General features: G+C 37.7%; 2 protein-coding genes across 4 annotated transcripts in view; both read left to right on the top strand.

Annotated features, from left to right (window-relative positions):
- Positions 1 to 10122, top strand: part of PLEKHH2 (pleckstrin homology, MyTH4 and FERM domain containing H2) — an 85691-nt gene extending 75569 nt beyond the window's left edge. For both annotated transcript variants that reach the window (XM_007438080.3, XM_088147583.1), the window contains 5 exons: positions 63 to 208; positions 842 to 971; positions 2765 to 2851; positions 4153 to 4290; positions 5747 to 10122. In XM_007438080.3, coding sequence (XP_007438142.2) covers positions 63 to 208; positions 842 to 971; positions 2765 to 2851; positions 4153 to 4290; positions 5747 to 5932 — 687 coding nt within the window. In that variant the 3' untranslated portion in view covers positions 5933 to 10122. The remainder of the gene's footprint in view (positions 1 to 62; positions 209 to 841; positions 972 to 2764; positions 2852 to 4152; positions 4291 to 5746) is intronic.
- Positions 10123 to 10732: 610 nt separating this feature from the next.
- The window catches only part of DYNC2LI1 (dynein cytoplasmic 2 light intermediate chain 1), a 41043-nt gene continuing 36443 nt past the window's right edge, over positions 10733 to 15332 (top strand). Inside the window, exons 1-2 of one of the 2 annotated variants that reach the window (XM_088147603.1) lie at positions 10733 to 10961; positions 13281 to 13398. In XM_088147603.1, coding sequence (XP_088003729.1) covers positions 10948 to 10961; positions 13281 to 13398 — 132 coding nt within the window. In that variant the 5' untranslated portion in view covers positions 10733 to 10947. The remainder of the gene's footprint in view (positions 10962 to 13280; positions 13399 to 15332) is intronic. The other variant, XM_088147593.1, reaches the window with a different exon arrangement.

A 15332-nucleotide genomic window follows, 5' to 3' on the forward strand; every position in this document is an offset into this window, starting at 1 on the left:
ACACTGAGGTACTAAGATGCTTTTGTGATCGCTATTTTTTTCTTATGTTGCTTATCCACTAGGTGGAAATTGGAGACTTTGAAAGACCTTTCTCAACTCCAGCAGGTCAAGTAACTTCCCAGTCAAAATCTAATCAAACTTTAAAACAAGTTGTAGAGAAATTTTACCCCAAAAGATACAGAGATAACTGTTCAGAAGAACAGTTAAGGTATGTTGCTTATATTTATATTTTTTAATAAGCTACAGACAGAGTTACATAAATGTCCCATTAAATATTGCAGTAATTTTTATTCCTTGGGAAGAGACTGGACAAGTTGAATAAATTCTTTCAAAACATGTGATGAATACACACACATAGTAAATGTACACCATTGTGTTTTATAATGTTCAATACTGTTTATTGTTTGATTCATTTTACTATGTTTATCATGGTCATTAATTATTGTAATTGTTGCCTGAAATCTCAGAATATAGGATGGTAAAAGAAACAATGTTGTGCATCAAAACATGACATACCTTGTAAACTGGAAGAGTACAGGTGGCTATCTGCTCCATTTTCTTATCATTCAGAGATTTTTCCCATCTCTGTTGCCCAGTAGGTTGGAAATTGTCTCATACCACAATCACATCCTTTGCTAAAACCAAAATTTTAAAAAAAGTTATAGTACAATACTACCTTAGTGGATTTGTGGTAAGTAATGGAGAGAGTTTAAGAACTGAGAGAAAGAAAAGAACAGACACTATTATATATCTCATATTGTGCTCCATTTCAAATAATATTTCATTTACCACATATTGTTGTTTTATTTTGGATTTTTCCTCTTATGCTTCATGTTAAAAGACAGCTTTACCAGAGATTATCAACCAAATGGATGGCTCTTCGTGGGCATACTGCTGCAGACTGTGTGCGCATTTTCCTTGCTGTGGTACGGAAGTGGCCTCTCTTTGGTGCCAAGCTATTTGCAGCAAAAGTAAGAATTTTTACTGATTTAATTCATTTTAAAGAAATGTAAACAAATATAGTGATAGTTATTAGTTCTTTTTACAATGATTGCTCAGTTAATGATATATGGGTCATATCTTTGAAATGAAATAGGCCAGAAATTCTATTATCCATAACATTGCTATATAAATCTATATCTATTAACCATGACATTGTTATATAAGTATGATGAATAAAAATAAATAAAATAAAAAAATTGCCTTCCCAAAACATAAGACTTAGTAGTGCCATGAGTTGGTAATTGCTGAAGAAAGCCAGAAATTGTTTACTTCAAGGATTCATGTCACCCTTCAAGAACATTTTCAGGGATGCTTTAACTAACCTATATCCATGGTTAGTGGAACTATTTTTCAATTAAATGCCTTAAGATTGCAGTATTAAATGAAAAGCAAATAATATAATATATAAAAACAAATATAACCAACTGTTTTGAAGACAGAAAGTTGTTATTTACAGAACAGGAGCTGAAAAAAATGGATGCAGTAGGAAATTCTTAACCCTTTCAATATAAATTATTTCTTTCCTGTTTTAAATTATTATAGCCACAACTTTTGTATATGAACTTTGGTCCTAATTTAAAATATTTTTCACTTTCTTCTTTACCAGAAAAAAAAATCTTTGCCTGTACACTGTTCCCTTGCACTTTCTATCCTTGTCATTAAAAAAAATTAAAGCATTTGATAATTAGTACCTTCGTGGGTTTTATAAACGGTATTGAATGGAGCAGGAAATATTTAACTGATAAGGATCATGATCGTAGAAGCACAGAATGAGTTGGCTCAAATCACACAAGTCATCTAGGTCAACACCTTAATCAGTTCAGGAATGGCCACCCAACCCACATCTGAAAACCTCCAGTGAGGTTGAGTCCACCATTGTTCTAGGTAAACTATTCCATTGCTTTACAGCTGCTAACTGTCAGGAAATTCCTCCTAATCTTAACCCTGAATTTCCTTTCTTTTAATTTCAACCCACTGATCCTTGTTCTGCTCTTGGTTTGAACAAGTAAAAGATCTGTTCGCTCCACATGACAGTTGGTTAGATATTTATAGAGCAATATTGTATCTCTCCTTAATCTTCTTTTTTATGAATTAAACATGCCCAGCTCCTTTTACCCTTCCTCATAAGGCATGGTTTCTTACAAACCGCTTCCAGGATTTTTTTGTGTCCCTTTTTATGTGCAGCACTCCAGGTGCAATCTAACCAGTGCAGAGTACAATAAAACTATCGCCTCCCATGATCTTCTAATGTAACCCAGTGGTATAACTTGCACCCTGCCTTACCTGCACTATATAAATTATACATATAATAGTACATCATTATTAAATAGTAATTGTTAAGGTAGAACATAGAAAGTCAAAAACCTAATTGTTTTGATATCACTTTATGTTTGAACATGATGGAATACTCCAGATGCAGGAAAATCTGATTATCATGAAAGCAGAGTTGGAATAAGCCATTTAGGCCATTGAGTCAAGAATCCAAATCAAAGCATTCCTGGCAAGTGATTGTATAGTCTCTGCCTGAATATATCCAGTGAAGGGGAACCCACCACATCTTTGTAGTACTGTTTTTGTTTCCACAGGAAATGCCAATATGCCTTTGTTGTTTGCCTCCAAGTAGTTTCTTTTATATAATTGTTCATTATTTCAGTTATTAATTAAAGTGTAGAACAGTTCATTATTGTATGTAATGTCATCACTGCAGCTAAGTATGTGTGTGTGTGTGTGTATATATATGTGTTTTCTTTTTGTTTTTTAGCTTTTGACAGTATCCACATTGGAGAGCACTTTGATATGGCTTGCTGTTTCTGAAAATGGTATTAACATTCTTGAATATAACTCCATGGTAAGAGGAAAATAGTTTGAATACTTTATAAAGAAATGAATGGTATATAACAGCAAATGTTATTTATACTGTTAGGCCAGCTTATATAAAATAGGAATTCAGCAAACTATATAATTTGTGTGCTAAAGAAAGCATCCTGTACAACTGGTTGTCATTGATTTAGATTCTCACTATTAGAAGATATTCTTGAAAAGTTGCATTTTAAATAGTACTATTATGGAAATTACAATTTGTAATATAAATGCTGATTCTTCAACCTCAACTTTTGCATCTCCTCCCTGTAATACCATATATAAAAATTGCTGCTAGAAGAAAATATCCATTATTATCCTAACCATAATTATTCATTAGGTGAATGTGAACGTGATTGGGAGTAGGGGTGCAATGGGATGGGAGAATAACCTTGAGGAACAGGAGGAAGGGCCACAGCCAAGACATTGGTCAGATAAAAGAAATCTGAGTCCAAAGGAGAAAAAGTAATTTGAGAAAATGTCTCAGACTTGACCCTCCCTAGTTCTTTTTAGGATTAAAGGCAGGGAAAGGAGGCACATTCAGACTTGCAAGATTGTTGTCAGCCCTTTGAGGTAGACCAGACAAGGAAACCAAATTTATGAATGCTAATACATACAGTATTACAGTACCTTGCAAGTCTAAATGTGCCACCCCCTTCCCTGCCTTTATCCTAAAGAAAACAGGATTTCTCTTATCTATCTGTTGTCTTGGCTGCAACTCTTCCTCCTGTTCCTCAGTGTTATTCTCACATCCCATTACAAGGGGTTATTTCTAAAAGCATACCTCAGGCCATAATGCCAAGTGCTCTTTCTGAAAAATAAGTCTCATTGGAATGGATCCAGATTTAATCATACTTAATGTAGATCAATTAAAATCAAAAGGGCTGAAGATAGTTAGATATTGTGCCTCTGCTTTCAAAGGGTGTTCTTTAAATATGAGTAAGTCAGGATCCAATCCACTGGTACATATATTTCAATAAACATTATGATTGTGATAGTCTGATTTATTTATTTGTGTGTCCTGCGTCTGCGTGGGATAGGTATGGTATGCAGTGAGCATGTTGTAGAATAATTTGGTTGAACTGATTGTGTGTTGGTCACATTAGTAAAAAGGTTCAAAATGCAGTCCTGGCAGATTATTACTGAAATGAAAGGCTCCCTTATAATCATGCTAAAAGCTACATAATTTCTGAGTTCAAAGCCACGTATATTAAAATGAGTAGAAATTATGTTCCCTTTTTTTTTCTTTCTCTCTCTTGAATGGAACATCATTTCTATTGGACTTCCAAGAGGTTAATAGTGACATATTTATATAAGAACCTAGTGACCTTTGGAGGTTATCAGGAAGACTTTATGCTGGTGGTAAACAACATGAATACAGAAGAGAAGCATACTGAAAAACTCTTGTTTACGTTTGCCAAACCAAAGGTTAGTATCTTAACCAAAATTATTCACCAGCTTTAAATGACATTGTATATGTAGAACAAGGGTAGGCACCTGGCACCCACCGAAATCTCCCTGCTTAACTGATTTTAAGTTTTGTTTTTCAAAATGCTTAAATTTAATATGTGAAGTTGGCATGGTGTAAAACAAACCATTAGCACCATTTTTAGTTTCAAAAATGTTTCTAGTTCCCAGAAGGATCCCACAGGTATTCTTAGAAAGGTGGATGGCTGTAACCAGTCCTTTGTTTAAAACTATGCCCACTTATCTAAACAAAATATAAAGGTAAGTGGAAGGTTGTAAAAAGCATGCAGGAAGGCTTTGGGACTGGCTACAACCATTATGTCAGAAATATATGAAGTAAAATGAGAAGAGATAGAAGATAGAATCAAGAATGTTTAGAAAAATATCCTCAAACTGTCAGATTCTGAGTTGTCTTTCTCCAAGTTTCTTCCTTACAGTATTTGTTATTATTATAAAGATATTTCTGACTATAACAGTGTTGCCTGTAGATCTTTATTGAACTACCATTTTCAAAAGGCTATAAGCATGTTTTCCAAATGGGTGGAGGCATTCGCAACAAGAAAAGCTGATGCCATTTCTGTAGCTAAAGTATTGTTACATCATCTGGTGCCCAGGTACCATATCCTCTGCTTCATAACCTTTGATCACTGGACACACTTTGTCAACAATATTATTAATCCATTGGAGAAAGTTTTGAATTTGAATCTTAAGGCAGACTTTAATGGCATACTAAAGAATAAATTAGCTAAACTCACCCAGGACTATCATCTATTTTGGCTAGATGCTCTGTTACTCACTCTAATGAGCATATACAACCCACCCAGTCAAAATTTGAGGCTTACACCTCATGGATTAGTTATGGGGAGACATATCCAAATACCACTGAATGTGTCTGTTACTAACCTGGATCCTATTCTGGATGATGAATTCCTTCTGGCATATCTACAGTACTTCCTATATTGCATCAGCAGAACAGAAATGTAGTGGCTATTCATAAAGATATGGACAGCAAAGGTGATAATTTGAATAGTTACATCTGCCATCATGTATCTTGCCATCATGTTTCTTTCTCAATATTTTTCACAGGTAACTATGTTAGTTTTTAAAATGTTTGCTATGTGCAAAGTAAAAAAATAGAAAAAATTAAGCAAATGTTGACACTTTTCTGTTTGGGCTTTCTCTGGTTGATACAGTATTTCTTTTAGGCAGAAAAGTACTAAAGTACTTTACTGTAGAAGGGGTCTGACCTTATCTTAGAATGTGCAGGGCTGAAGCTAGGTGAATTTATTTCACCAAATATACATAGGATCATGTTTTAGTATAATATACAATTAAATCCAGTCCAATTGGACAATTAAGATTTGTTAATGGTGTTCTAAATGTATAGGTACTATTGACTACATGCATTTTGTTTCAGATCCTTGAGATTACTCTGCTGATTGCCAGCTACATTAACAATTTTCATCAACAGAAGAGAACAGCTCAAGAATTTTCTGCTCCAGTTTTACTATCTCCACAATCAAGAAATCCAAAATCTAAAGACATAGAATGTCATCCATTTTTAGTGCAAAACAGACCAACCAAAGGACCTACTTTGTTATGAAAAGTTCAGATATCTATGAATAGTGAGGCTAAGTATATCATTTATATTAGGTTACTATATTGGAAGGATAGCCTGTTGTAAAGTAGAAATTAACAATATCTCCTACAAGTTTATTCTTTTCCCAAGCTTGGGACTCTCAGATGCGAGTTGCAAAAATTCAGATATCCCCTGGATGACAGTAAAAAAATACAAAAACTATCTTTTCTGCCTTCCAGTAGCTATCTGGATTTTTTGCATCCCAGAAGTACTAGTTCTACTCAAGCTGAAAGCTGTGGTACGCAAAAAAATTCTTCATGACTATTAGGATATACAAAATTCAAAGATAGATAGATAGATAGATAGATAGATAGATAGATAGATAGATAGATAGATAGATAGATAGATAGATAGAATATATAGTAATCCAAATAGAATTATTCTGAAGAAACACTGTGAATCTGGTAACAAAAAATAATCAGAACTTGCAGAAATAATAAATAATAATAATCTTTAGATACAAAGATTCATACAAAACCTCTCCTTTCCGCCTTTCCTTGTAAACTCTTTCAGTGTTCTCTAAATTGCTCCTAGACTTAGAATTTTTACAAAATGTGACTGCATTCACACATCATGCTAAGCCATCTCTTGTTAAATATGACAGAGTTCTTTCAGTGAGCATAGTAATTATAGTTCTTTGGCCAGTTCATAGTTTGTTTCTTCTCATTTAACTGCACTTTCATTACATCCATGTGGATAGGTCAAAAGTTTGGGCAAGGCACAAGACAAATTAGGAATAACCCTGAACACATGAAGCCTTACATGACTTATAATGATTTAGCCAACAGCAAATTGTTGTTTCAATCTGTAGTTTACTTCCCTAAAACAAGTAATGGTTTATTCACTGATCCTATTTGCATATTACCTTATGCTAAAAACAAGCAATTACAGCTTAGAATGATATGTGAATATAGTGACTATGCATGTAGCAAGTCATTTAGGATGAAAGAGTGCTCTGTTACAAAGATGTGTGCTTTTAGTCTTACTTGATCAACACATATCCTTCTATGAACTACCTTCTTGAGAAAACTGTTTTGCATTTAAATAACTGATAAAACCTTATAAAAATATAATCTTTTCATTATGGTACTTTCAAACACATCTCTTTCCACCATTTTTTCCTTCTGCTCTCCTATATCATTGGCTTGCAACTCAGGATATAAATTTTGTTTTAGGACAGCACCCATTGTCAGTACTGTAAAATACTATTGAGTTTATGCTGTTTAGTTCTTATCATGTAAGTTAGCCCTTGATGTTGCAGTCATTCAGTGATGAACATGCATGTATGAATTCAGTTTTAGTTTTGTTTAAGCAGTGTTGCTTATAAATGAATTCTAATTATATTTATAAGCAGTACTGTTTAAACAAAAGACAACTCTCTCTGAGTAGTTTAATATTAGTAAAAAGTAGAAAAGTATATGTACTATTATTAGCAGTTTAAATCAGCAATGTGCAGATCTTAGACTTGCAGGATCCATTTTGCTTTTTTCTAAGAGATACACTTTGAATTCAGGACATAAATACCAACACTATCTGGTACACAAAAATCAATTCTTGATTACTATTCTTCCCCCCCGCCCCCGATCTCCATTTTCCATTCTTCATTTGAGTAGCAGATAATTGGAGAGTTGGCAGGACAGGGAGGGGAGAGATTATTTTGCTTTCACCATTAATAAATCTTTGCCAACCTACTTCAGTCACCAAAAAGGCCAGCTGTTAGATCTAGTAGCCAGCCTATCCAGCCAACCTATCCCTGGCATAACTGATTTAATTATTGACTATTGAGGCAATTCACAGATCTGTTGTTTGTTTTTTTACAGGTTTACAGAACGATTTATCACTATTACTAGTTATTATTTATCACCATCTTTTACACACGCATATTCTCATATACGTGAATGCAGTTTCTGTATTTTGATAAATACATATCTAAAGTTTGAACAAAGCTTGCCATTTTCAATTTTAAGATATGTGGTAATATTTACAGAGAGAATAATTTTAAAAAATTACAGTATACTAAAGAATTCAGTGAAACAGAGAATCACATGGTTATTCTAAACTTTTTTTTTTTTTAATGTGTCTTAGTGGCTAAGCATGGCTTAGTGCCCTGGTATAGTCACAATATCTTTACTTTCGGTGCAATCTAACTACTTGCTGGAAGCATTTAGGTTTAGGCAGAAGTATCCTGCCAATGGAAAGGAGCTTTATAGATGGGACAGGATAAAATATGTACTAAAAACTAGTACAGACAACCTGGTATTGCAAAAGCTGCTGCTATCCCAGCATGGAATTAGTATTGCTAATTTTTCTCCCACTGAAATAGAAAGGAAACTCAGGAAAAAGAGGAGCTTAATATCTTGGCCAGATGTGGTCCTTCGATCATGCTGCACCCAATTCCCCAGTTTACTATCATTCTGCTTCATCATCTTGTTTGCAGTTTTGATCATTAAGAAACCCTCAGATTCTTTAGTGGGGAAAGACTGTTCACAGATCTCCTAAGTGTTGACAGATGTACTTTGTCCATTTCCATCCCTTCCCTGCTGCTGCCTTAGAGCATCTTACAGTATCACCCAGACATCAGTAAAGTGCGGTAAAACTTTTCTTCTTTAGTAGCATCAGCACAATAATGGTTGACTCTAGAACACTGTTCTTCAACTTCAGCAACTTTCAGATGTGTGGACCAACTCCCAGAGTTCCCTAGCCAGCATGGCATTTTCACAGAGTTTGTCACCTATGCAAAATACTTCCCCTTGTTAAAAAAAAAAAAAAAAAGTACTGTATTAAAAGAATATACAATTGCATAACCAGCTAGCACTTCTGTAAATGAAAATTCTGCAGGTCTCTATGTGTAGGCTTTTCAACCTATCATGCTGCTAATTAGGACAGATTTTGAGAAAAAAAATTTTTTTAAGTCTGTTTAGACTTTAGAGTAGGGGGACGCGGTGGCGCAGCGGCTTAATGACGCTGAAAGTTGCAGGCCAGAAATGGTCGACGCTTCAGCGGTTCAAGTCCAGCCTTCTCGTTAAACAGGGTGAGCTCCTGTTTCCTCCCCAGTTCCTGTCAACCCAACAGGTCGAAAACTCACGTGAGTAGGTAAATGGAGACTCTCACTCCGGTGGGAGGAAAAATGCGGCGCCTTGCAAAAAGGAGTTGGGAGCAGTTGCCGGTAAGCACGAAAAAACCGTGCGCGCCCAAAAAGGGCACGAAGCAACGGAAACCCCACCTCCTGCGCTCTCCAGCTGGGCTCTGCTCTAGGAAGGAGGCTCTGGCAACCACTTCCGAAAAACAATTGCCTTGAAAACTGCAAGGACTCCAAGCAGTCACTGCAGGGTCAGCAATGACTGAGCGCAGACAAAAAAAAAAAAAAAAGACTTTAGAGTAAAATCAGGACCAGCATTTTTAGAGGCAAGTTCATCACATTTAATTAGCAGGCCAATTTTCATGCTGGAAAATAAAAATTGCATAAAATCCTACCACTTGGATTTTTACATATTTCTTATTTTCAAGGTACATGGGCAACAGCCCAACAAAGCTCTATATTTGCTGCTGTTTCCATGTAAATTAATAGTGGTACCCTGATACTGCTTATAGTGGTGCTCTATCTATCTATCTATCTATCTATCTATCTATCTATCTATCTATCTATCTATCTATCTATCTTCTATCACATTTCATTTACTGTACATTTTTCATTTTAAAAAGTATGCCGGCAACCATTATTCTCACTGTAATCCTATAAAAAGATATGTGCGTGCATAAGCAGATTACTGTATGCAACATTCACTGCAGTAGGAGCTGTAAAGTTAAACTGGATCGCCCATCTGAATGTACATCTGACCCTACTGTATTGCTCTTGATGCATCCTATCTATATATACTGGTACAACTAGCCATACATAACATTTATCTTCAGGTAGATGTTAAATAGTATGGGTCTCACCCAGAAACAATGAAAACTGAAAATATATGCAGCTTGTATAAACTTAATAAAGAAATACTTTAATGGATCTTGTATTTCAAATTGTTCTTAAAATTTACAAAAATATTAATTTATATGTAGAATTTTTTTTATTTATTTAATCTAGTTATGGTTTTGTACAAGGTATTTTTATATGACTGTAAAACATTGTAACAAATAAAACAAATGAGAAAGAAGTCTGTATTTTGTCATGCAGATTCAGGGCTAGAAAGCATGCCATGTTTTAGAGCACTGTTTCTCAAATTTGTCAACTTTTCCCATGCTGGGTGTGGAATTTTGGGAATTGAAGTCCACACATTTAAAATTGCCAAGTTTGAGAAACACTGCTTTAGAGTATTATTCTGTCAACATATTCTTTCTCTCATTGCCCCTCCCCCTTTTATTTATTCAAAGCATTTAAACCATACTGTGCAGCCTAAATATTTCCCAGATTGGCTTTGAGGGCAGATGCTTCTGTTCGTCTGAAGAAGGAAGTCCAAAAGGCTTGCTTCCAGGTAGACTGCATAGGACTGCACTGCACAACTTTAAATAGTCGCAAGAAACAACCGGATCGTAACAGCTTCTAGAAGGGGCTTGCTTGACCAGCTTTGAGGGATCCAGAAATTCAGTAAAGTAGAATAATTCTAAGGACACGCAAGATAAGTTTCTGCAGCCGTGTGCTATCGAACCACTTTTCCGTAACGATCTTAAATTCTACGCTGACCAAACTTTTAATGACCCGTATTTTAAAAAATCCCTCAGTATGGTAGTACCGATTCTAGTACGGTAGTACCGATTCTAGTACGGTAACAACTGTGGGCAGGCAGGCATTATCGGCCATGCAGAAAAGGAAGCACCGCGCGCCGAATTCTTTCCTATTTGGCCGCGAGCAGAAAGACTTCTCTTGTCAAAGAACTGCAATTCCCATAAAGCTCCGCTCGCCGGGCAAGGCGCTGTTGCTATGGTGATCTGGGAGTAGAGCAAGGCCTAAAATTCCCGTGGTCGTTTTTGACGGAGTTGAGATGCTTGGGGCCAGGTAAAGAGAAGATTCGGCGGGTCGGGTTTTCGTTAGTGCGGGCGCGTGAGGTGTACCAGGGGCTATTTCTGCTCCGGGGAGAGGCAGTGTGTTGTGTGTCCTGCGCCATACATCCATAATCGCCCGGACTGTTTTCTTTCCCGTGTCAGGAGGTTTGCTGCGCTCAGTTTTCGACAGCAACTGGCGGGACCGAGTCCAGATTTTGAGGGACCGTCAACCCTATTCCTTCTCGCTGCCCCACCAAGAGAGAAGGCGAGTGGTGGGCAAGGGTGACTCTGAGGGCAGGCTGTCACCTTTGGCTTTTGCTCGCCTTCTTTCTCGGAGGGAGGATGAAACCCGCTGGGCCACGCTCTTTTCCCTGCGCCAGCGGGCAATGGTGGCTGTTGGCAAAAGGGGCATCTTGACGGCGCACCGCTATTTCTCTGGGCGGCGGCAGGGGACACAAATGCACTTTTCCGTGATTTCTTGCCCTAGAGGTGAATGAGCCGAGGCGGTGCTGCGCGATCACTGGGTGGGATCCCAACCTCTGAGCCTAAAGCGGACGTATAAGTTGATCCAAAACGGTCAGAGGCGCAAATGGAAGCGACCAGGAGCAGGGCGATGTACCCTTTCCCAGCCTTTTCCACTGAGCTGCTCAGAGATACTGACTCTCTGTGGTAATCGGATCCATTTTTTTTTCTACTGTACGGTAGTTACAACGGGAAAAAAAGATCTAGAAAAATCTGCTGCTCCTCACGTGGTCCACCATCACCACCATACATTGGTCTGTTAACCAAGTGGCCACTGTGCTTTTGACAGTTGGTGCTGTAGGGGTCCTTGGAAGGACCTACTTACCAATGCAGGGGAGAGGACACGCTGTCAGGCAAGTTTGGGGCTCAGTGAAGATGCCTAGGAGAGGATGTCATGTGGTGCACTTGATTGATCAACAACCCCATAGATAGATCTTCTCTGCGATGATTTGTCCCCAGACTGGCCCTTCAGGTCTTCCCACAGTGTACTTGAGTGTAATTGAGTCCGTTCACCTTGCTGCTGGTTGTCCTTATCTTTTCTTTCCTTCCACCTTTCCCAGCCCTTTTAGTGCATTAGATATGAACAATTTGTAGAGTTTTGCAAGGGCACATTCACCAATATGTGTGTGTGTGTGTGTGTGTGTGTATTACACACACACTTTTGTGAAACTCAGATACGATCTCATTAGCAGGAATTACCAGGGCTGTAGGCTAGACTGGGAAAAAAAAAAAGTCCCAGAAAAAGGCAGTGGCAAACCAGTTCTATGCTGTTGCCATACAAACTACCTGGACATATCCATGAAGTCACAAGGTGTAGAGGTTAAGGGAGTGTTTACTTTTATAGGATTGCACTGGTGCAGGGCCAAGCCAGTGCATGCTTCTTAGAATGAAGTCCTACTGAATTCAGTCTCATTTACAGTGGTGCTTAAAAGTTTGTGAACTCTTTCAAATTTTCAATATTTCTGCATAAATATGACCCAAAATATGATCCAAAATATATGTGATTTAGGCCTCCACACAAGGCCTAAAACTAGATAAAGAGAACCCAATTAAACAAATAAGTCAAAAACATTCTACTTGTTAATTTATTTATTGAGAAAAATGGTAATTTATAATCATTCATAAATTTATAATTCATCATTTATAAACTTCAATCAGCAAGCCACCCCATGTGGGTTAGCGATCAGTAAAAAGAGGAATTCCTGCCTTCATCCTTTAATAAAGGAAAAATGTATTAATGTGACAAAAGAGCAGAACTGAGTGCTAGCCTATATACAGTTTAGAATTCAAGTTTCACAAAGCCACATATCATTTAATGACTGTCAGTGCTATTCTGATTTTAATGCATATTTACAATCAAGCAGAAATTCATAGCCGACTAATATATTTGCTTGTAGTTGATAGATAAAATTTTAATTAAAAAAATATTCAGGTATTTGGTATTACTAGCTTTCCCAATTTCAGTGAAGAAAGAATGAAAGATGTTTGCCAAAGAAGCTCCTTAACTGGATTTTTTGTTTTGTTTTGTTTTTGGTGCCTTCAAATCAGTATTGACTTCTGGCGACTGCTCGGCAAGATTTTCTTGGCAAGGTTTTTTGGAAGTGATTTGCCGCTGCCTCCTTCTCTGAGAGAGAGTGACTAGCCCAAGGTCACCCGGTTGGCTTCGTGCCTAAGGTGGGACTGGAACTCTCAGTCTCCCGGTTTCTAGCCTGGTGCCTTAACCACTACACAAAACTGGCTTTCTTAACTGGAATTATAGGAACATTATTCTGTATGAAGTTATTTTTATTTGATTTGATTTTTTTACTAGTGACACCATATGGGATATTGCTAAAGCAGAAGTTGAGAAAAGAGAAACCAGTGAAGATGACAGAGATATCCTGGAATGTTGTGAAAGATCATTATTCTTTATAGGAAATAAAAATGGGGTAATGATTGATAATCCATTTTTATTTAAATAGAATACTTTGTGCTTATATAATAAAAACTCACTGTACGGGTTGTTGTTGTTATTTAGTCGTTAAGTCGTGTCCGACTCTTCGTGACCCCATGAACCATATTGCGCCAGGCCTTCCTGTCCTTCACTGCCTCCCTGAGTTTGCTCAGTTTCATGCTCATTGCTTCAGTGATGCTATCTAACCATCTCATCCTCTGCCGTCCTCTTCTCCTTTTGCCTTCAATCTTTCCCAGCATCAGGGTCTTCTCCAAAGAGATCTCTCTTCGCATTAGGTGGCCAAAATATCTGAGCTTGAGCTTCATTATCGATCCTTCCAATGAGCAATCAGGGTTGATTTCCTTTAAGATTGACTGGTTTGACCTCCTAGTAGTCCAGGGAACTCTTAAGAGTCTTCTCCAGCACCACAGTTCAAAGGCATCAATTCTTCGGCGCTCGGCCTTTTTTATGGTCCAGCTCTCACAGCCATACATTACTACTGGAAAAACCATAGCTTTGACTATGCGGATCTTTGTCGGCAAGGTGACGTCTCTGCTTTTTAATATGCTATCTAGGCTTGCCATAGCTTTCCTCCCAAGGAGCAAGCGTCTTTTAATTTCATGGCTGCAGTCTCCGTCTGCGGTGATCTTGGAGCCCAAATAAATGAAGTCTGTTACTGCTTCCATTTCTACCCCTTCTATTTGCCAGGAATTGATGGGTCCAGATGCCATGATCTTAGTTTTTTTAATGTTGAGTTTCAAGCCAGCTTTTGCACTCTCCTCTTTCACCCTCATCAAGAGGCTCTTTAGTTCTTCTTCACTTTCTGCCATTAGGGTGGTATCGTCCGCATATCTGAGGTTGTTGATGATTCTCCCTGCAATCTTAATTCCGGCTTGTGATTCTTCCAGCCTGGCATTTCTCATGATGTACTCTGCATATAGGTTAAATAAGCAGGGTGACAGTATACAGCCTTGTCGTACACCTTTCCCTATTTTGAACCAATCGGTTGTTCCGTGACCGGTTCTAACTGTTGCTTCTTGGCCCGCATACAGATTTCTCAGGAGACAGGTAAGGTGGTCTGGTATTCCCATCTCTTTAAGAATTTGCCACAGTTTGTTGTGATCCACACAATCAAAGGCTTTTGCATAGTCAATGAAGCAGAAGTAGATATTTTTCTGGAACTCTCGTGCTTTCTCCATGATCCAGCGAATGTTGGCGATTTGATCTCTAGTTCCTCTGCCTCTTCGAAACCCAGCTTGTACATCCGGTAGTTCTCGGTTCATATATTGCTGAAGCCTAGCTTGTAGGATTTTGAGCATAACCTTGCTAGCATGTGAAATGAGTGCAATTGTGCGATAGTTTGAGCATTCTTTGGCGTTGCCCTTCTTTGGAATTGGAACGTAAACTGACCTTTTCCAATCCCGTGGCCACTGTTGCGTTTTCCAAACTTGCTGGCATATTGAGTGCAGCACTTTAACACCATCATCTTTTAGTATTTTAAATAACTCAGCTGGAATCCTGTCATCTCCACTAGCTTTGTTGTTAGCAATGCTTCCTAAGGCCCACTTGACTTCACTCTCTAGGATGTCTGGCTCAAGGTCAGTGATCACACCAGCGTGGACATCAGGGACATTAAGATCTTTCTTGTATAGTTCTTCTGTGTATTCTTGCCACCTCTTCTTAATCTCTTCTGCTTCTGTTAGGTCCCTGCCTTTTTTGTCCTTTATCATGCCCATCTTTGCACTAAACGTTCCTTTCATATCTCCAATTTTCTTGAAGAGATCTCTAGTCTTCCCCATTCTATTGTTTTCCTCAATTTCTTTGCATTGTTCATTTAAGAAGGCCTTCTTATCTCTCCTGGCTATTCTCTGGAAATCTGCATTCAGTTGCTTATATCTTTCCCTTTCACCCTTGCTTTTCGCATTCCTT

Source organism: Python bivittatus, unplaced genomic scaffold (assembly GCF_059951505.1).
Source record: "Python bivittatus isolate LINGU-HERP-01145 unplaced genomic scaffold, Pbiv_v1 ctg000020_np1212, whole genome shotgun sequence".
Lineage (NCBI taxonomy): Eukaryota > Metazoa > Chordata > Lepidosauria > Squamata > Pythonidae > Python > Python bivittatus.